Raw genomic sequence first — 20,217 nt, forward strand, 5'->3', positions numbered from 1 at the left:
TAAAAAAAATTGTCTCAAATTATTGATAGGTGGCATTCCTAACATATTGTTGAAACGGAACATACGTTTAAGTTATTAGAAGAATATTTTTCAAAAAAGGTTGTAAGAGTAAGAGATTAGGGGATCGTTGAATGGAATTATGAATTGATTGAGCTTTTAGCTGAATGTGTAATTTATATTTTCATATATTTCTTTTACATTATATATGATTATTAGAAGTTCCATTCGTAATTATTACAAGAATAAAAATAAAATAAAATTGCAAATGGAAAATAGCTAGGGAACTAGTTGAAAGATTCACAATGGTTATTTATATATATTGATTATAAAGAGATGTAATGACAACAACATCAGAGTGGCGCAGCGGAAGCGTGGTGGGCCCATAACCCACAGGTCCCAGGATCGAAACCTGGCTCTGATATTCAGAAGCAAGCTTCCAAATTCCACTTATTTTTTCCTTTTTACGTAAAACATATCTTTTGTCAACTGCAGTTTTGATTATATATATAAAAAAATCATTTTGATCAACTAGGTGAATAGTATACTAAGTTGCAATCTTTAAAAATATTTTATAATGTTGGTCAAATTTCACATAATTTGAATTTCAAAAAGCAAATTTGGAAATGAGAATACAAGAAATGGACGACATATGATATATCTTTGCTTTTTATACGACTATGACATTGGAGAGCTGCCAAGGTAACCTGTGATGGAAATTCAATCGAGAAGATCCCATCCATTCAATATTTTAATGTTGATTTTTTCTCATACGATCAAACATACAACTACTAAAAATCTAGCCTGTAACGATTTTAAAACGTAGTAAATATAATATGATGCTTCTATTGAAAAGCTAAACTCTCACCTTCTTCTAACATCTTTCTTCTAAATTTACATTTCCTATAAATTAGTATCTTCATATGCAAAATAAACCAAAAGAATCAACTATGACTTTGATTAATTAAAGTTCCTACTTCTATACTCATCCTTGGTACTGGTTTATAGTTAATAGTTAATACTAATAAACTTACCTTATTTATAAATGAAAAATTGCGCAAAGCTACAAAGAAATTAGGGAAGTAAATAAGCAACAAGCCAATAAATCAAACAACCAAAATGATTATATTATGTTCTAGTTAAAAAAAATCATAGTATTGAGTAGGTAACTATATGACAAGAAACTGTCTCTTTTTCTTTTCTTCTCCATATATGTGACAATTTAGAGATGAAATTAGAAATTAAACTTCATAAATTCTGAATTTACCATTGAACTCATTGTCCTCATAATTACTCAATTCACAATTAAAAGATCTATACATATTTAATAATTTTGTAATATAAATATAAAGAAGGGTAGATCTAGAGGGGGCCGAGGGTAATCACTCGATTCCCTCGATAAGAAATGACACTGTATATACATGATAATTTTTTACTTTTTATTTTATATATATATAAATTGTGAATCCTTTGAACACAAGAGTATATGGTAGTGGTTTACGAATTCAAAATTCAACTTGAGACTCCAAATTTGAATGTTACGATACTTAATCTGTCAAAATTATTGAGTTCATTCGAATCCCATGATATCAATCTTACTAAGATGAAAATCAGAAGCCCACCAATCCTATCACTTTTCTTTCATTATACATGGTCCCAAAAAATACAAGATATTCTCACTCAACTCTAATCTCCAAAGTTACATGTCAACCACAAGACTTCAAATCCTACGTGTCCTTCAAACACACCCCTGAAAATCAGCCATGATAAGAATTAGATAAGGCTTTACTCATTTTCAACCGTCCGATCAATCCATCCTCTCATCCAACGCTCAAAATCCTCTCTTCCATATATCAAAAATCAGTACCTTCTTCACCAATATAACCAACTATAGTCTCTACATTTCCATCACATCCCAATTAATTCGCCGATCGATTTTCCATAACCCTAATCTAGCTCCACCATGGCCACCGCCGCAGCTACATCCTCATTCATCGGAACACGGCTGCCGGAAATCCACTCCGGTGCGGGTAGAGTCCAAGCCCGATTCGGATTCGGACAGAAAAAAGCCGCACCGAAGAAGGCTGCGAAGAAGCAAATTCCGGACAGACCGTTGTGGTACCCAGGAGCTAAGTCACCGGAGTATCTAGACGGAAGCCTTGTTGGTGACTACGGATTCGATCCGTTCGGTTTGGGGAAACCGGCGGAGTATTTGCAATATGATTTGGATTCGTTGGACCAGAATTTGGCGAAGAATTTGGCTGGTGACATTATTGGAACGAGAACTGAAGTTGCTGATGTGAAATCAACTCCGTTTCAGCCTTACAGTGAGGTTTTTGGGCTACAGAGGTTCAGAGAATGTGAACTGATCCATGGAAGGTGGGCTATGTTGGCTACTCTTGGTGCACTCACTGTTGAGTGGCTCACTGGTATTACATGGCAAGACGCCGGAAAGGTACTGTTTCAATTCATGTGAAATTTTTATATATCCTTTCTTTATATGCAATGAAAATGTTTTTACTAATAAAGTATAGTTTATTAGTTTATGTGAAATTTATGTAGATCATCACTGAAGAATAATAAGCGTAGTGGTAATACCTACTTCATTTTCAACAAGTCGTCACTGTCCTGCATGCTTAATATTTTGTTGTTTTTCTTCCCTTTCATATATGTTATTCTCGTGGTATCTTTTAATTTGTTCACTTAACTAAAATAATAATCTCTATTTTTACCAAATTAAATTAGATTTATTAGTTTCTTTATCATTAAGTAAATACATAAAGTAGTACTAGCTAGTCAAACTTAGAGACTGTTTGTCCTAGTGGGAGGTCAAAATTCACTCTTTTTTTCCTTTTTGAAAATCTAAGGCGACCTATTGATCAGTAAAATTGTTTTTATATAGAAGTAAAAAAACAGTGTTTCTGTGGTTAAAAGAAAAAAAGTACTAACAATTTCTGCTTCTTAGAAGAAACAGCAGAAGCATACAATTTTTTTTTCCAAGGAGTATGATTTAGCCTATAAGTTCTCTCCATTATAATCACTAGTTTTGGTTGCTTTTTAGTATTTGTTGCTACCCTTTCTACAAATAATTAAAAGGAAAAGGGTACTATAATTCAGATGTAACGTAATTTAGATCAAGTTTAGGTTAATTACACGTAAAAATATTTGTTGCTCCTTAAATAGTTAGTACATCAAACAATATTGATTTGTTATAATTAATGATTAAGTAATAGAAATTTATATGGAAGCACATATATACATATAATGCTATTTAATAAGTATAAATTTTGAGTATGAAAGTTTCTACCGTCTAATTAGTGAAACGATTTGCATAGGTTGAGTTGGTTGAGGGATCATCCTACTTGGGGCAACCACTCCCATTCTCCATTACAACACTGATCTGGATTGAGGTTCTTGTGATTGGATACATCGAATTCCAAAGGAACGGCGAGCTTGACCCAGAAAAAAGGCTTTACCCCGGTGGATCATTCTTTGACCCATTGGGCCTTGCTGCTGACCCGGAGAAAAAGGCCACCCTTCAACTCGCTGAGATCAAGCATGCTCGCCTTGCCATGGTTGGGTTCTTGGGCTTTGCTGTCCAAGCTGCTGCTACTGGAAAAGGCCCACTTAACAACTGGGCTACCCACTTGAGTGACCCGCTTCACACTACCATTTTCGACACCTTCGGATTCTTCTCTTAAGCAACATGTTTTCGTTGAGGATGGTTTTTACGTATATTATATTCATCTTCATCTTGTAAAAATTGTAACATTAATTTGACACTATTTCAAGGAGAAGCCTATATCAGACTTGTTGTTTAATTAAGCTAAGTTTGATTTTATCATCATTCATTATCTTTAACCATGATTCTACTTTTTCTTTAGACTGCATTATTCATAACGGTTGTTCATTCACAATGGACATAAGATTAAGTTCAGCATTAAACGATAACGACATTATAATTGGAATTGGACAACAATAATATTAATATGGCTTCACAATACTTGACATGAGAAAGCTTAACTTTAAGTTCCCTAATATCAGTTGTGATTATTCATCAATAATGCTAAGTAGAACTTTCACATTAGCATGGAATGGGTCCTTTAAACTAGATCCGGTAACTAATGTAAAGTTAAGAACAAAGATATTAAAACAAATACTTTTTTTTTAAGAAATTAAGGATATTTTATATATAAATAATATGGGTACAAATATGTTTACTCCCCTTATTCTTCTCCCTTGATTATAAATCAGTATGGGTACAAAGAATTCTTTACTCATTTAACGTTAAATTTGAATCACCAAGTATTAGAAATTGCTCTTATAATTGCTATTCAATTTAAAAGAAAATGTAATTAAAAAAAAAAGCAAAAACTAAAAATAGTGATTATCAATTAAGTTCTAATATCTTATATACAATACTTTACTCACTAAGTCATTAATTCTAAAAATTTTATATGAAAATGTCCAAACACTTTTGCTAAAGATTTTGTATCTATTTACTCGAATTCAAATTAGAAGCTACAGTAGTATATTTTTTTTATGGTATCTATCAATGCCATAGCTGCAAGGTCAAACTGCAAGATTGTGTAGTTAATCAGCTTGATAGATGGTAAATCAGAAATGTATAGTCATCATAAGTTTCTTGAGCATTTCTCTAGATTCGTTGATAATCATTGCAGTAAAAATAAATGAAGCAGATCAATAATCCTGGATTCATTTTCCTACTAAATATGTTTTTATATAATTAATATATTTTAAATATTTGAAAATCATCTCAAAAAGGTTTTACTTGATTATGTTATTAATTTAGTTTAGTTTAAATTATAGTTATAACTTTGAGTCAATTAGTTTGTAATTAAATAATTGTTTCGTTAAAATTTAAAAAAATTGTTAACTAATCAATATCAATTTATCTTATTTAATTACTAGCCGAACTTATCCTAATTAACTAAGTTTTGGCTCTCCAATGGGCTATAATTTAGATTCATATGGCCAAAACTTAAATTGAATTACCCTTCAGCCGACCCAATTCCCAGCTGAGGCCCAATAACATCAGCAATACAATCGACCCAATTCAATTCCAACTCCAACAAACGATAGAGGTACCCATCAGCAATACCACAAAAGAACAGTACATCGTTCGACGAGCCCAGCCCGCGAATTGAAAAGAGAGTTAGTATCTCCCTTTTTGTTCACTCTCCACTGGAGCTCGTCGGAATCCGGTGAAGCTCGGCTTGTGGTGGAGGATCGTTGTCGCTAGCTCGTTTTCCAGTTCGCTGCTCCCATAAAGGTAAATTTCTTTTGATCTTCGCTCGTTTTTAGTTGATGTTTCGCTTTAGAACTGAAACTCTCTGTTATTTCTCTCCTGTTTTCTATTCTTTGTGGTCTGCTGTTGAAATCTGATAGTGGATCGTTTGGCTTCAGTTGGCGTTTCTCTTTAGTTGTTGAAGATGAAAAATGTGTTTCTTCGTGTATGATTTAAGCCTACAATTCGTTAGTTAAAAGTTTGAGTTTCCTTACTGTTGGTTCATTTTATTCTATTTTGAGGAAGTCGGCTGAAACTCTGACTCGTTTTGCTTAAAATAGTTTGATGTTCATTCGATTTCGACTGTGAATGTGTTAGCTATACATGCTTCTTTTCTTCATGGTTCGCTTGTGCCATTGGCTGTCTTATCTGTCGTTTTGAATTCTCATATGTGCTAGCTTAATATCGCAGAGCTTGTCTCTATTTCTTGCAATTTGAATGTTGTCTTTATCTTGTGCATTTCAGCTAGTAGTTATAGTCTTGTTTCGACTTGGCTCCTTGCTTACTGTTAGTTCGTCTCTCAAATGTGTCTTTTTCCTTTATATGTTGGGCTGCTTCGATTAAAAAAAAATCTGTTTGTTGCCTTTTCTTTCTAAGCATAGCATCTGTGTCTTGTCTCATTTGGCTGCTAATTTTATTAAGAAAGCTCCTAAGTAGCGTGTTCAATAACATAAAGATTGCTTCATCACTGCCTTCCTACTCTTTACATAGAATTTGATCCCTCCGGGCTCCGTCAGTGATTAATTTTGTTTGTTGCGTTAGAGTGTCAAGGTGATAGTTTCTTAGAAATATTGTGAATGATTACTTGTTCTGTATTGCTAGTTTCCTTGTATGAATTGAGTCGTTTTTAATTGAAAGTGGTTGTTTAGAGTTAAATTTTGACGAATGTTTTAGTTGGTTGATTTGTTGGTTCCTTTCCCATCTTTAGTTCCTATTTAGTTATATTATAATTCACTGTTTGGGTTAACTGCTAGTTGGTTATCATAGTTAGCTTTTGAAAATCCTCGCGATAGTAGTGACTAGCCTGTTTAAGCCTTCCCCTTTGCTGCTCACCTTAAATAAAGTCAACAATGGTATTAGCTAGTTAAGTGAGCAGCTCATCTCTTTGCTTTCTTGGTTTATTTTCGTGCATCTGATGTAGTCTAAATCATTGTTTGGTTATTGTTAATTGTATGAAGTATTTTGATCCAGTTCCTCTTTCTCTTTTGGTATGCTAATCTTTATTTTTGTTTTGTTGCATGTGAAATCCATCCGAGTACTCTTGGACTCTATTTTTCCTTCCCTAACATGCTATTCTAGATACTATTGCCCAATGTAGCATTATACAATGAACATGTGATATTTTTATGCATTTTGTTTCACATATAACTGTATTTTCACTTTCCTTAAAAATGATGTCAGTTTTCTGTTTTTGTCTTGGTGGAACTAATACCTCAAATTTTGACCAAGTAAGGAATCGCAGGGCAAAACAGAAGTTTGAATTTGAGAAGCTTATTGAAGCAATTTGCTAGCTTAGACTTTCATTTTGACTCTATGTTGCTCGGACTCTTCAAAAATGTCAACGGGTGCGTGTCGGATTCGCCAAATGTAGTGTATTTTTGGAGAATCCGACACGGGTGCGGCATCAAAAGTGAAGAGTCCGTGCAACTATTTTGAGTATATTTAAAGCATTTTGTCTCTTCAAACTTCCCTCTTCTTGTGAGCGCTCTCACAAATAGAGATGGTCATGTCCTGTTAGCTTAAGAAACTGGTAGCCATTATTTCCGTGTGTACAATCTCTTAGCAAGCTAAGACACTACATATTGTTGTCTGACAGTTGTTCATAAGTCGGAACTAATTACTCGTGGAATAGAGGGGAAAAGGTGATGAGCTCATTTGTCAGTATGACATTTATGTTTTATCTTCTTATTGATGGAGAGCTTTATCTTATGTTTATTTCTTGCTATTCGAGGAATTTCTTAAAATGGAATGTATAGTCTTTCACTAAAATCTTATAGATTAAACTTTTATCGTAATTGGATGAGCTTTCTTTGACCAATAATGTATAAGATTTCATGCTTTCTTCTGGTTCTTTGTCAAAGGTGTGAGACTGTCCAGATTGTAAGGACTATTATGGAATTTGATTTAGCTGATCAATCACCACTTCAAATTGTTGGGCCCATGCTAGCACCGGCTTTGTTGCATCTAGTATAAGTATATAATTAATAAAAAGGCTGATTAAATATAAGAGTTACAGGCCTGTACTAATATTCACAAAGAAAAAATATTTTCTCGAATAGTATTTTAAGTTAGAAATAAATATACTACATAGTAACTACTAGAATTATTTATCTCTGAACTTTACTTTTTCTGTTTTTATTTTTATGTAGAGATTGTTTAAGTTGATATGCTTGTTGACACAAGCCCAACAAACCAATCCACTGGCTTTGGCAGACCCATTTAGAGCCACAGTAGGCCCAGATTGTTCTATCCTTCTATCATCACTCTTCATCAGCGATAACCATCATCGGCTGCCGGAGCTTCCCTTCGATTTCGTTCCTTTCTCTCTTATCCAGTGGCTCTATATCATCTGTATGTCTTACTTCCCTTCTATTTAGTTGATTCATGTAACAGTAAAGTTATTATGATATGTTTGCAATATTAGTCCTAGAAAGACAAGACTTAAATAAGAGTGCGGCGCATACAGATGAGTTATATAGCTGATGCTCAATTAATCTGATTGAATTTACCATTCAGCAAGCATCTACTAGAGGATTGGGTTGGAAGTTGGAACTAGCTGTTAAAGTTGTTACCTTGCAGGAAGAAATAATAAATACAAGAAAAAGTCTAGCTTCTGTTAGTAGCTGCGGATTTATCTTTTTTCTAGAATAATTATTGATGGGTTTACTCAACTCCTAGTGATTAATGTGCGCTAAATTTATGCTTAGCTAATTGCAGATAGTGCCAGATAATATATGCTCCTTGTTGTTGGACCAAAATTACATTGCAGTTGTTGCAACTATTTTAAAGAGATAATTCTTTGAAAATGTGGGGTGGGATGACATGGGCCTAAACAGATATAGGGGTTCATCCTGACCTAAGTTACTCGGACTCTCCAAAATTGCTGCAGCACTCGTGTCGGATCCTCCAAAAATGTACTACTTTTGGAGGATCCAACACGCACCCGTCGACGTTTCTGAAGAGTCTGAGCATAGATCCTGACTAGTTTGGGATTGATGAGAAGTTGATTGAAGTCTTTCACAGTGTTAAACCACTGCATATTTTGAAATAAGATTGATAACATGTTTACTTTGGAAAGACATATTTGCTGATTTTTTTTAAATCTCTTCTTGGGTTTGAACAGTGTGGCAGATGATTTAAGGCCGATTATGGGGACTGTGAATTTCGTCTGGAATTTAACTAAGAATTATTTCACCTTTGGGCTCATAGGCCTTACCGTCTCTGATCGTTATGCTAGTATTGTTCCAGTTGGTGGCATTTCAATGTCTCCTACATTTAATCCACATGATGACAGTTCCATGAGAGCCTTGACTCGTAACTACTCTTTTTTCTCTCTTTTAAGTTCTTAAAGTTTTGTGCTGCGGGCTTGGATGAAACTATCAACTAGTCATTATGGTGCAGGTGACTTTGTTGTAATGGAGAAGCTTTGCCTAGAAAAATACAAGTTCTCCCTCGGTGATGTGGTTGTCTTCAGGTAACTCTTGACAAGCTGCCCCAAGGTTGTTTCTCTGTTGACTCAAGTAACCGCTTGACCGGTCTACATCTTATTTATTTTTGTTGATTCACTTCATGTTGCTGCTTGAACTCTCCAAAAGAGTCAATGAGTGCGGGTCAGATCTTCCAAAAGTAGTGCATTTTTGGAGGATCCGACGCGGTTGTTGCAGCTGTTTTGGAGAGTCCCCGCAACATATCATTCACTAACCTGGTGGGAGTATGGCTTAAGTTACTTGTTTGGATGTTATCATAGTTGGTTATTCAAGTTTCATTGTTAGACTTTCGGACCTTACAAATATGTTTGTACTGTTTGGAATGTGAGAAATACTCGGTCCACACTTCTCATTTGGAAGGTTTGATGCATCTGACCATGGAATAGATATTCTTGGTTCCAATGTAGTACATCGTAGTACTCAACTTTTGATATCGTATTTGCTGATTTAGATATCTTAATTTTAATTATAAATCCCATTGTGACAGAGAATAGAGTTTCATATTTTATGTTTTTCTCTCTTGACACAGCTCCTGTGACTAGCTCATAGATTTCCAATGACATCTCCTGCTACTAAAAAGCTCCTTTGAACTGAGTATATGCTCTTGCATCCATAGCAAGTGTAACTAAAGCAAGTCCAAGGCTTGAAAAAGTTATTAGTGGAAAAGCATACATATATATATTGAGTTTTTATGGAGAATTTCTCTTGAAGATAAAATCGAAAGAAAGATAGAAGCTCTGTTGTTTTTAATACCTTTTTTTGGTGGAATACTCATTCTTCATTTTTTTTAATGACCGTGGTGTCCAGGCTAGCTTGTGTGCACCTCGGCCAATACTCATTTTTCATTCTTAAAGAATTAAGTGCATTAGAAGGCCTACTTTGTAATACCTTAAGGGCCTCTAACACACATTGCTCTCAAAGTTATGTTCTTGGTGTCTTTAGAAAAATTAATTTAATATATCAATCAAGATGGCCTGCTTCCACTCAGTTGATGAGCACTGGTAACTTGTGCTGGATATCAGGACCTCGTTTGACCTGAAGAACAATCTTTTTATCTGTGATCAGCTCTTGTTCGACATTTTGGCTCTTCCCTTCCTTAAACGTCTCTCTCGAAGTCCATTCTAAGTAGTGACATGTGAGATATTTGTTTTTCAACCACTGGTAAATTCTTAGTATCAAGTCATCAGATTTTATACTTTTAAGATGTTATCTTCTATAATTCAAGTGGTCTTTGATAAATTGTGCCAGCAAAATTCAATATTATGGTCCAAGTGGACACCTCTCTTGTTTCCGAGTTAGAGCAGATTCCAGTGTATAATCAGTTAATGTTTTTTTGTTTATTGGAAATTAAATATATTCTAATATTCTTTAACCATCTTTTGCACCAATTGTCTGATTTGTGGTTGGCCTTCATTTCAGCTCTCCAACTAATCATAAAGAGAAAAATATAAAGAGAATAACAGCCTTACCTGGTGACTTGGTCAGTACCCCTCATTATGATGCAGTAGTGATCCCTGAAGGACATTGTTGGGTTGAAGGCGACAATCAGGCTTGGAGCTTGGACTCAAGATCCTTTGGCCCTGTACGTTACATATTACTCCATATTCTTCTGCTAATGAAGAGGAATTTAACATAGAAAGAATCCAATATACTTTGTAAAGTTAATACAAGGTTACATTAAGAAACTTTAGCTAATGTAGGTGACATACAAGATCAATAGAATTGGCAATCATATTGGCATAAATTGCTAAATGTGGCATTCTTTTGACCCTGCCTCCTACTCACTTGTGGTGAAGGGGTGAATTTAACTTTTGGACATCCTAGTATGAAGTGTTCAACTTTTCCCGTTTGTGTGAGGAGTTGATGATTTTATATCTACATTCATTCTACTTTTAATGAATCACTTAGTAAGATTATGTGTTCAGCAAAAATACAGCTTCTTGGATGAAAACTCAGGATGCCTATCTTTGCATATGAATAAGTTGATCTTTTAGACTTATTTTGTCCAAAAGTTACTTGCTCATTATAGATCCTAAAGTAAAACACAGATTATACCCTGTCAATGCTATATCTTATGTGGTGCGTAAGAAAGGAGAGAACGAGTGGAGTTCTGAGAATGAGAGTGTTAGTGTGACCTTATCTGTGTTTGTAATCAGCTTTCGTCTAGCTCAGATGATTAGTTTGATTGACTTGAAAAACTTTCTTTTTCAGATCCCTCTTGGTTTGGTTCGTGGAAGGGTTACCCATGTTGTGTGGCCTCCTCACCGGGTTGGTAAAGTTGAAAGAATGACACCAAAGAGCCTAACACCTTTCTAATTGTATTTTTGAGTATATCATAGATTTCAATTGTATTATAGCCTGCATAATCATTGTTCTTTATAGCACAGAATCAATATTTCAACTTTAGACTATTGTATTGTTGTTTTCAGCTCCTTTTCGTCAGACTTTGAACTGTTACCTTGCTATTTGCTATATTCTCGTCACTGTACACGGATTTGTTGCACTTGAGCAGAGGACCTTTCGGAAACAGCCTATTATTTCTAGAGAATTATTTGATTTATCTAATTATACTGCCACAACTGATGGGGAGGAATTGTAATTAATTTTTACTGAATGGTTTTTCAGAACCATCCGAAGGTGATTCATTTTCTTTATAGGGTGGAAAATAGAATAATAATTTGATTTGTCCAATTAAATTTTACTGGAGGGATTAGTGCCACATCACTATATTTTGGGCGGTTAATTCTAAAGGTATTTGTTGTCTCTTGAGATAACATTGGGGCTTCTTTTATCCAAGAAGTGGAGTGTACTAATGGTCTATTTTGCATTGTTTAAGGGCAATTTTATTAATGTTTGTTTAAAAAAAACTCGTAGAAATATAATATAAGGAGGCTAGAATTTGTTACTTTGTCTGATTTTTCTTTTTGGAAAAATATTCCTTTTCTATTAACGTTACTTTCCTTTTATTTCAAAAAAATTACGTGCAAATTAAAATTGATGGCCTCCGACCAAGTCACAGATACTTGCTTTTTCTTGTGCTCATGAGGTGCGTAAAGTATGAATCTTTATTTAACTATCCTCTTTTTAGATATTGAAAAGGACTACAAAATATGATTAAAGTGCATGTATTTATTTGTTTATGAATTACGCGTTATCTTTCTGTTTTTATCCTAAAGAAGTAATGTGAATAAGAGTGTATTTATTTGCACACTCTTATTCACATTCATATTTCCCCCATTAATTAGCTTTAAAGCATTAAATCATATTATTGATTGATATAAGACCACATGTTGGTCCAGTGGTTTGAGCTTGGGACTTCCATGTGGAGGTCTTAAGTTCGAAATCCTTGCCAGCGAAAGCAAGGGGTTTGCCTTCTGGGTCGAGCTCGTCGCACCAGGCTTGCCTAGTGTGGGTTACCTCTCCTATGTGGTTTGCGAGCTATTGCATAAGAGCGGTGGTTTTATCCTGTGCGCACCCAAAGGGTAGCGGCTGCGGGTTTCCCTTGTCATCAAAAAAATAAGACCACATGCAAAATGCTTACACTAAATTAGTTATTCACTCTTTTTTTTTTTTTTGTCATGTTATATTTTAAAGTCAATTTGACTAACTTTCAAAGCTAAATTAAATTATATTAGTTTGATATTTTAAAATAAAAAATTAGATTTCAAAAACTATATGAAAATTACTATAAGTAGTAATTTTTTCATATCAATATGATTAAAAAGTACATCTTAAAAATATTAATCAAAGTTGATATCGTTTAACTCTAAAAAAACATGACAACTAGAAAAGAACGGAAAAAAGTAATAAATACTGCTAATTTCTCGATCTATGCCATACATTTTCCTTTTTAATATGAATATATAGTCTTTGCCCCTAAAAAGAAGAAGAAAGAGTAATATGAAACGCCGAGGGGCAGAAGTGTAAATATAATCATGCAAATAACAAATTGCAAAGAAAAAGAAAAAAAGAGTTTAATTGGTATTGGGTTTTATGAAAAGTTTTTTTTTCGCATGTATAAATAGATGCATAACACTTGGCTCAACAATTCCGGTCGATTACTTTCTTCTCTGCTGCAAAAGGTAATATCAATTGGGTTGCTCTCTTTTGTGTTTTTCTGCAATGGGTTACTCTTATTTTGATCAATTGTTGGGTTTTTCTTGATTTTGCTGACACTAACTTTGTTTATTTTGAAGGGGTTTTAGTTTGATCGAAGAGGATGGGTAGGCTTTTTGTAATCACTCTTGAAGGAAACATCTATAGCTGCAAGTACTGTAAAACTCATTTTGGTCTTGCTGATCACATTATGTCTAAGGTCTCTCTTTTATCTTTTTTATATTCATCTTCTGTTTATTTATATCTATAACATAACTACTTTAATTTGCGACACTTGAGCCAAGGGTTCTATTTGGGTATGTTGTTGTTATTTATATTATATATAGCATGATAGCCTTCAGGGGCGGAATTAGGCTTCGAGTCTTAATACCAAATTAGTTGGGGTCGACTATTTCCATCCTATAATTTTCATTCATTGTTGTTTGATTTTACCCAACCATCAACCTACTATAATCTTCCTCTTTTATCCGGTTGTTAAATTTATTTGATTATAATTCAACATAAGTAGAAAGTTCGTATTTTTGGGTCATTGGTAAACAATTTGTTGGGCAATACTCAATGCTAAACTATAGTACTATACTTTGTACATAGGCGGAGTTTTTCATTTTTGCAACATGTGGTTGGTTTATGTGTGACAGTTGAATTGTTACTTTTCTGCTAGAAGAAATTTTCCTGTTTATCCGGGTTTTGGACTAACTAATATGTTGTACAAGGCCTAATGTAGCTGCATGAAACTTGGTACATGGTTGCAAATGGAGAAAGAAGTTAATTTTCTAACTTAGTATATCTTCCCCCTTGGAACTCTCAGTATCTGAACAGGTCACAGGGTGTGGACTGGGGGAAACTGGTAGCTAAACATGGTTAAGATTGATAGGTAGCAGGCGCTCTTATTTGTTTAACCTGTGGATTATATGGAGGCAGAGGGTGTGAAACTTCAGCCATCAAGGACTTAGCTCATGAACTTCTGAGATCTTTAGGTGTCTAGAGTGCGGGGAGCAGTTATAATTGCAGCACTCATCCCTGTCCTCTTAGTAGCATTCATTTTTTCGGGAGTGCTTGAATACTTCTTTAGTTCACCTTTCTGTTGCATCTACCTGCTCCCACTGCTGTTGCATCCTAGTGCCTTGAGCCTAACTAGCTGGTTGAGGTTGGTGCAAGATTGGACTAATCCCTTCTCAAGATTATGTTCCATCTAGCAAAGTTTTATTGCTTTCTAGTGAAAGGGATGTCATAAATTCTTAATCATGCAGTGATGTTTCTTGCCTGCAGGTTCATTAACTCTTTTATTTCCTGTCTTCTGAGATATCCTTCAGTCTAGTTTTAGAAGGAAGTATTCTGTCTAAATACCTTTACAGGTGGTTCATAAAATTATTGTTTCAATTTGCTCGCAAGTGGCAAAACATCTGTAGTCAAGCTACTAATACATACACAAGGGTCCTGATTTTTCTCTTATGGCATGGTGTCAGCTTCGTGGAGAAATGATCATCCATCTTTCTGGTTTCTCCATCATCTGTTTGGTTTCTGAAATTGTGTACTTCGTGCCTCCTTTTCTTTTATTGTGTGTTTTTACCAAATCCTTTATCGTACTAACGTTTCTGTACCTTATCTCAGCTTAGTGTGGCTATTAATTGTCTTAATCCTAGTATGTTATCCCTGTTGTCCAAATTTACATGGCACTTCTTTTGTTATGTCCAAATTGTTTGACACCATCTAATAATATTATTCTACAGTCTACACGACTTTGCAATTGTTGTTGATAAGGTTACAATTTTCATCATTCAAATTCATTTACCTACTCTAGTATTAAAGTTTGAGTGATGTTTTCTCTACCAAGCTGATATCTTTCTCTACTATTAATGTACTGTGAAGTCCAATTGATAACTTAAATTTTATACCCACTCAAGTACTGTACATCCATATTAGATGGATTGGAGGCATTATTTACTTTTGAATTCCAAAAACTTGTAATATGCATGCTATTTGTATACCTTTCTTAAACTCTGAATTGATAGATGAAAATGAATGGTATTCAGCTGGATTTCTTTTATGTAGAACAAGCATTATGGAAGATGCAAACTATGCAAGAGGAAGCTGGGTGGCCTATATGAAGTCTGTTTTGTAGTATCAAATTTGGACTGATGTCTTGTTTAATGTTTTTCTCTGGAGTTAGGAACTAAAGCTTTCAATGATTGAAATTCTGGCTCTGAGTTTAGTTAGTCTGTTGGGATATGTCGGGCTTGATAATATCTGAAATGGACGTGATCTTAATGAGGTCTGCTGAAGATTGCTATCTCCTACACTAGGTTGTCTTACATAAGTTTGCTGCAGATTGTTGCTTCTTATAAATAACTAATTTTTCTGTCAGACTATAAATTGACAGTTAATATTTTGCTGTGTTTTTTGTCTAGAATCATGAGTGTTTGCACATTAATATGCCATAGTTTGTACTATAGGGGTTGTGATCTGGACTTTCAGTTTGTTATTAATTGTTAGAGAAAATGTTTTATAGTACCGCTATATGATTCTTTCCTTTGTTTTGTATCCTTAAAAAAAATGGTTTGAATTGGATGTTGGGTGCTTGTTGTAGTATGTCCAACATATCTAAGGTCATGGCGCAACTTCAGATTACCTGGTACATGATCTTAGATAGGAGAGTGTGGAGGTCGCATATTAGGGTAGCAGGTTAGTAAGCAATAAGCAGTGGAGTGTTGTCTTGCTTTTCGAGGGTTTAGGCTTGTTGGTGTTTGTCGCAGTACTAGCCGTCTTCTTGTAGTTTTTGCTTTTGATATCTATCTCCATCGGGTTTTTTTTGTTTTTTGGTTATCGTACTAGTCTGTTGTTATTATTGTTCCTTTCTTGTAGGCTCTGCATTGCTTTCCTTATTAGTTGTTAAGTTTTCTTCTTTTTTTTAACTTGGATTTTTACTGCACTTGAATTGGGGGTCTTTCAGAAACAACCACTCTACCTCCACGAGGTAGTGGTAAGATGTGCATTTATTCTAGGCTCCCCATATTGCACTTGTGGGATTTCACTGGGTATGTTGTTGTATTCTTGCTATTAGAAACTTCATCAGATGTACCATAGTAGGTAGACCAATGCAAATCTCTGACTGATGTGTACAAGATGTAACGACTAAATAAAGGATCAATCTGAAAATGTTTTTAAAAGTTAAATCTATAATACACTGTACATGATGAATGAAATATGACCTTACTTTCAGTATATCTGTCCAATGAGACTGAATATCCTTCATTAGACATACCAACCTCTTTCTCTTTTTCTTTTTCTCTGTTTATAAGTAGAGCAAACTGCTATTTCATATAAAAGCATCACCACTCAGCCTCAGTGTAGTTGACTAGATTTGCTGTGAGCCAAGGTTGGTTAATTGCTTCTTGTTGTTTCAGATTAGGCTATCTAGTGAATTATTCCTAAATGGTACCATTCCTGTATTCTTATGTATGATCTATAATTGTTGTGAGTAGTACTATTGCTGGATTCTGGTATATGTTGTCTTCATGCTACTATTTGGAAACTGGCTAGATTGTACTATGATTCTTTTTGAAATTGGTAACTTAGATTGTACTCTGATTCTTTCTGGTGTGGATTATCTGTATACTACCTCAGGCATGTATCCTAATTCTGCCCTTCACCCTTTTCTCCAGTCATTTCAATGCAGGCATGGGAAGGCTTACCTCTTTGATAAAGTGTAAGTGTTCAATATAACCTACTATTTCAGATGGATTTTCTAACTCTATTAATGCTAATGCAGGGGGGGTCCCTTGAAGGTTGAGATTAAATTTGGGAAACTAAATTCCTATAAATTTGTATAAATATTTCCCCTATTACTTTAATTATTACTTCTTTCTGCTGGGATTTTGCTTCAATGTTTGAAGTACAAGAATTTCCTATCCTGTCTCAAATAGAAAGCCAAACTCATTTCTTGAATTATGTATTGCGGAATCGCAGAAAATGTGGCTAGTCACTGTATCCTATAACATGCTTTCCACTTGCAAGAGTGCATATTATGTTCTACTCCTTTATTGGCGTTGCAGTGTGAATGTTACTCTTGGAGAGAAAGAAGAGCGGATGATGCTGACTGGAATCCACACTGTTGTTGACATATTCTGTGTGGGATGTGGCTCTATTGTGGGGTGGAAATATGTAAGTCTCCTATTCACTATTTCATGACTCTGCAATAGTCTTCGACTTTTTATGTCTCTGCTCTAGTTATCATATGATATGTTATACCAATATCGACTGAATAATTTCAGGAAGCTGCGCAAGAGAAAGACCAAAAGTACAAGGAAGGGAGGTTCATCCTTGAGAGGTATTGTAGTGTTTCTTTTACCTTACATTTGGTGTCTGATCATACATCAAGACTTTTAGACATACACAATATTTCACTTATTATCTGCAGTTAGCAAATAATAATGATTTTGACAATCAATATTTGCAAGTAGTCATGTACACAACCTGATCATCCAAATACTTCTTTACGACTTCAACTTGAAGTAATTTTTTTTCCAGCTTTCAACCAAACATTGTCCAAACACCTATTGAGTTATTTTGGTTCTTTTTGCTAAGTAGGTTTAAGATCTTGGGTCCAGATGGAAGCAACTATTCAATACTTCAAGATGCTCAGCTCGGAGGAAGTGATACCGATGAACCTTGACTAACCTTCTGCTTCACCATTCATTATCATTTAGAATCAAAGATTTATTACAATTGTACATCCTCTCAACTTTCTTTGTCGACACAAGCAATCTATAATTGCTTTTAGTACAGATGCAAGTAGCTTATATAGACAAGTTTTGCATTTCGAATGATCAATTACTATACTTTTAGTCTCTCTGGTTTTTCCATCTCAAATTGCTCTTGTAGTCTTTGACTTCCATTGATAGAAATTTGATATTTTATCTTTTTTCCAAAGAAAAAAAGTTCGTCTAACTTGGTATGATCTATCTTATATTTTCGCCTAATTCCTCAACGAAATGTATCTCCTACAAAATCTGTAAATTGATCACTTCTATTTACTTAGCAGAAAATGTTCTTACATATTAAAACTCATTATGATATGTATTTATGATCAATTAATTGTATAGTATCCAATTAAGAAGTAACAGTTGTCAAATTAGTTTATTTTTACTTACTTTTTTGCCTACAGGTATCACAAGTCGGCTGAACCTACTCTAACATATAGATAGGAGAACCTTAACACCCAATTTTAAACATAAAATACAAAAGTGAACAAAATATAAACTAAACACCCTGTTTAAATAAAGAATACTCAAACTTAGTTAAAACAAAGTATTTTTGTTAAGTATTACATTAAACTCTAAGTTCCTATCCAACATATGCGCGAATGAGAGTTTCAAAAATACCTATAGATTTCCATGATTATTAGTTTTCAATTTTGTTTTACAAGATGTTCCGTCCATTCCTATTTATATGTCACCATATTTAGAGTTTACGTCCCTTGAGACATTAGGTAAGTTTACCATTATACCCCTTATTTAGTGTTCTATTGTTGTCAAGTTTTCAATAAATGAACATATATTAATTTATTTTGATTAAGTTAAATTGACCTATGAACATGAATTAATCATTTAGTTTGTCAAATTTATACTTTCAAACCTAAAAATTTAATGTTTCATTATTTTTAAAAAAGTCATAGACACTCCTAACTGTTCACATTGTCCTTTTCTTTATATGCTATAAATATAAAATCTTGTTATGTTTGATAACTAAGAAAAAGTACATATATATTTATATCTACTTTAATAATATATTATCTTACTTCATCAATGGAAATTTTGGTCTCAAAATGTTTTTTCATGAAAAATGCAAACAGGTCCCCACCAATCACCAGCTAATAAAAAACAGCCCGGCCCATTAGGCCCATAAAATGGGCCCAAAATCTTTTCTGGCCCACACTTCGTAGATTGAAAATACCCAACCACGTTTATTTATGAATTTTTAAAAAATAAAATACACAAAACAGCCCATGTTTAAGTCTAGGGCCTTGTGCACCTTTTCAAAATATTCTTCACATCAATAATTTGACTTGTCTTATTCTATTACATCCTTTTTTATGTGTTAAACAGTTAAAAGAACACATTGTTAACGGGAGAGGAGCGAAGCGGAGCTTAGTCGAATATTTTTCTTTAAAAATTACTTCTATCTTCTATCAAATCACCGTTACTATCATAATCGTCAACCACTATCACTAACACATCTGCAATCACAATCAACATTACCTTTGTCAATCATTAACACACCACTAATACTAACCACATCTACTATAACATATCATCTCTATCATTATAATTATATCAACTAATATCATCGTTATTATCGTCACCGCCACTCCACTACAACTGCAACCACTTCGTTCTATCCATACTACCAACCATCATAACTAGCATTATCATCAACCATTACAATTCCATAATTTTATATCAACTAATATCATCGTTATTATCGTCACCGCCACTCCACTACAACTGCAACCACTTCGTTCTATCCATACTACCAACCATCATAACTAGCATTATCATCAACCATTACAATTCCATAATTATAATAATGGATGTGGTAGCGATTGTCAATAGTGATTGACAACCGCGACAGTCGTCAATGATTGTGATGACAAAGATGGTTGATAATTTGTAGTTGATGATGGTAATATAGTGATAGTTATAATGAAAAAAAAAAAGAGTTAATGATGATGACCGGTTATTATGAATAGAATGGTGATGAAAATTATTCACATATATCTTTTTAATAATATTAAAGACTTTATTCAAATAAAATAAATATTAAAATATTAATATAAATAAATACACTTAATAATCTAAGATGCGTAACCACAACCAAATAAAGTCAGTCAAAGTGTGTGAATATGCCTAAACTTGTAATCTACAAAAAAAAAAAATATTAATGACCTTGTGACATCTGTTTATTCTTTAACTTGTACGCATTTCTTATAATTTAATTTAATACATGTGTGTGGTTTATTTGTTTACGTTATTAATTATATTCATCATGTCAACATCGTGCTACTAAACTTTGTTTAAATTCAAATCACTC

General features: G+C 33.9%; 3 protein-coding genes and 1 non-coding gene across 8 annotated transcripts; all 4 read left to right on the forward strand.

The window, feature by feature from the left end:
- Positions 1 to 349: 349 nt before the first annotated feature.
- TRNAM-CAU (transfer RNA methionine (anticodon CAU)) lies at positions 350 to 421 on the forward strand. The gene has a single exon. It is a non-coding gene; the product is annotated as a tRNA-Met (tRNA).
- Positions 422 to 1,884: 1,463 nt separating this feature from the next.
- LOC102583949 (chlorophyll a-b binding protein CP29.1, chloroplastic-like) lies at positions 1,885 to 3,844 on the forward strand. The gene is made up of 2 exons (XM_006366286.2): positions 1,885 to 2,452; positions 3,333 to 3,844. The coding sequence occupies exons 1-2, from the start codon at positions 1,961 to 1,963 to the stop codon at positions 3,696 to 3,698; spliced, it is 858 nt and encodes a 285-aa protein (XP_006366348.1). The 5' UTR covers positions 1,885 to 1,960; the 3' UTR covers positions 3,699 to 3,844.
- A 1,277-nt stretch (positions 3,845 to 5,121) lies between these two features.
- LOC102584265 (mitochondrial inner membrane protease subunit 2) lies at positions 5,122 to 11,549 on the forward strand. Of its 2 annotated transcripts, XM_006366287.2 has the most exons (6): positions 5,123 to 5,290; positions 7,675 to 7,876; positions 8,649 to 8,839; positions 8,927 to 8,999; positions 10,432 to 10,594; positions 11,224 to 11,549. In XM_006366287.2, exons 3-6 carry the CDS (start codon positions 8,674 to 8,676, stop codon positions 11,326 to 11,328), a joined length of 507 nt encoding a protein of 168 aa, XP_006366349.1. In that variant the 5' UTR covers positions 5,123 to 5,290; positions 7,675 to 7,876; positions 8,649 to 8,673; the 3' UTR covers positions 11,329 to 11,549. The 2 variants fall into 2 exon arrangements, with proteins under 2 accessions (XP_015160324.1, XP_006366349.1); XM_015304838.1 differs by lacking the exon at positions 7,675 to 7,876 and having other exon boundaries at positions 5,122 to 5,290.
- Positions 11,550 to 12,936: 1,387 nt separating this feature from the next.
- Positions 12,937 to 17,997, forward strand: LOC102584604 (protein yippee-like). Of its 4 annotated transcripts, none has more exons than XM_006366289.2 (6): positions 12,937 to 13,094; positions 13,218 to 13,327; positions 16,791 to 16,834; positions 17,181 to 17,289; positions 17,400 to 17,455; positions 17,716 to 17,997. In XM_006366289.2, exons 2-6 carry the CDS (start codon positions 13,232 to 13,234, stop codon positions 17,798 to 17,800), a joined length of 390 nt encoding a protein of 129 aa, XP_006366351.1. In that variant the 5' UTR covers positions 12,937 to 13,094; positions 13,218 to 13,231; the 3' UTR covers positions 17,801 to 17,997. The 4 variants fall into 4 exon arrangements, with proteins under 4 accessions (XP_006366351.1, XP_006366350.1, XP_015160327.1 ...); XM_006366288.2 differs by having other exon boundaries at positions 12,939 to 13,094; positions 13,209 to 13,327; XM_015304841.1 differs by lacking the exons at positions 12,937 to 13,094; positions 13,218 to 13,327 and having other exon boundaries at positions 14,382 to 16,834.
- The last annotated feature ends 2,220 nt before the right edge of the window (positions 17,998 to 20,217 follow it).

The sequence above is a fragment of the Solanum tuberosum genome, unplaced genomic scaffold (assembly GCF_000226075.1).
Source record: "Solanum tuberosum cultivar DM 1-3 516 R44 unplaced genomic scaffold, SolTub_3.0 scf00627, whole genome shotgun sequence".
NCBI lineage: Eukaryota > Viridiplantae > Streptophyta > Magnoliopsida > Solanales > Solanaceae > Solanum > Solanum tuberosum.

Excerpts from the sequence above, each read along its gene's own strand:
- LOC102583949 (XM_006366286.2), top strand. The coding sequence starts at position 1,961 with ATGGCCACCGCCGCAGCTACATCCTCATTCATCGGAACACGGCTGCCG. Across the intron at positions 2,453-3,332 it reads CATGGCAAGACGCCGGAAAG|GTTGAGTTGGTTGAGGGATC; the intron begins GTACTGTTTCAA and ends CGATTTGCATAG.
- LOC102584265 (XM_015304838.1), top strand. The coding sequence starts at position 8,674 with ATGGGGACTGTGAATTTCGTCTGGAATTTAACTAAGAATTATTTCACC. Across the intron at positions 9,000-10,431 it reads GGTGATGTGGTTGTCTTCAG|CTCTCCAACTAATCATAAAG; the intron begins GTAACTCTTGAC and ends CCTTCATTTCAG. Across the intron at positions 10,595-11,223 it reads ACTCAAGATCCTTTGGCCCT|ATCCCTCTTGGTTTGGTTCG; the intron begins GTACGTTACATA and ends TTTCTTTTTCAG.
- LOC102584604 (XM_015304841.1), top strand. The coding sequence starts at position 16,644 with ATGCTACTATTTGGAAACTGGCTAGATTGTACTATGATTCTTTTTGAA. Across the intron at positions 17,290-17,399 it reads CTATTGTGGGGTGGAAATAT|GAAGCTGCGCAAGAGAAAGA; the intron begins GTAAGTCTCCTA and ends GAATAATTTCAG. Across the intron at positions 17,456-17,715 it reads GGGAGGTTCATCCTTGAGAG|GTTTAAGATCTTGGGTCCAG; the intron begins GTATTGTAGTGT and ends TTTGCTAAGTAG.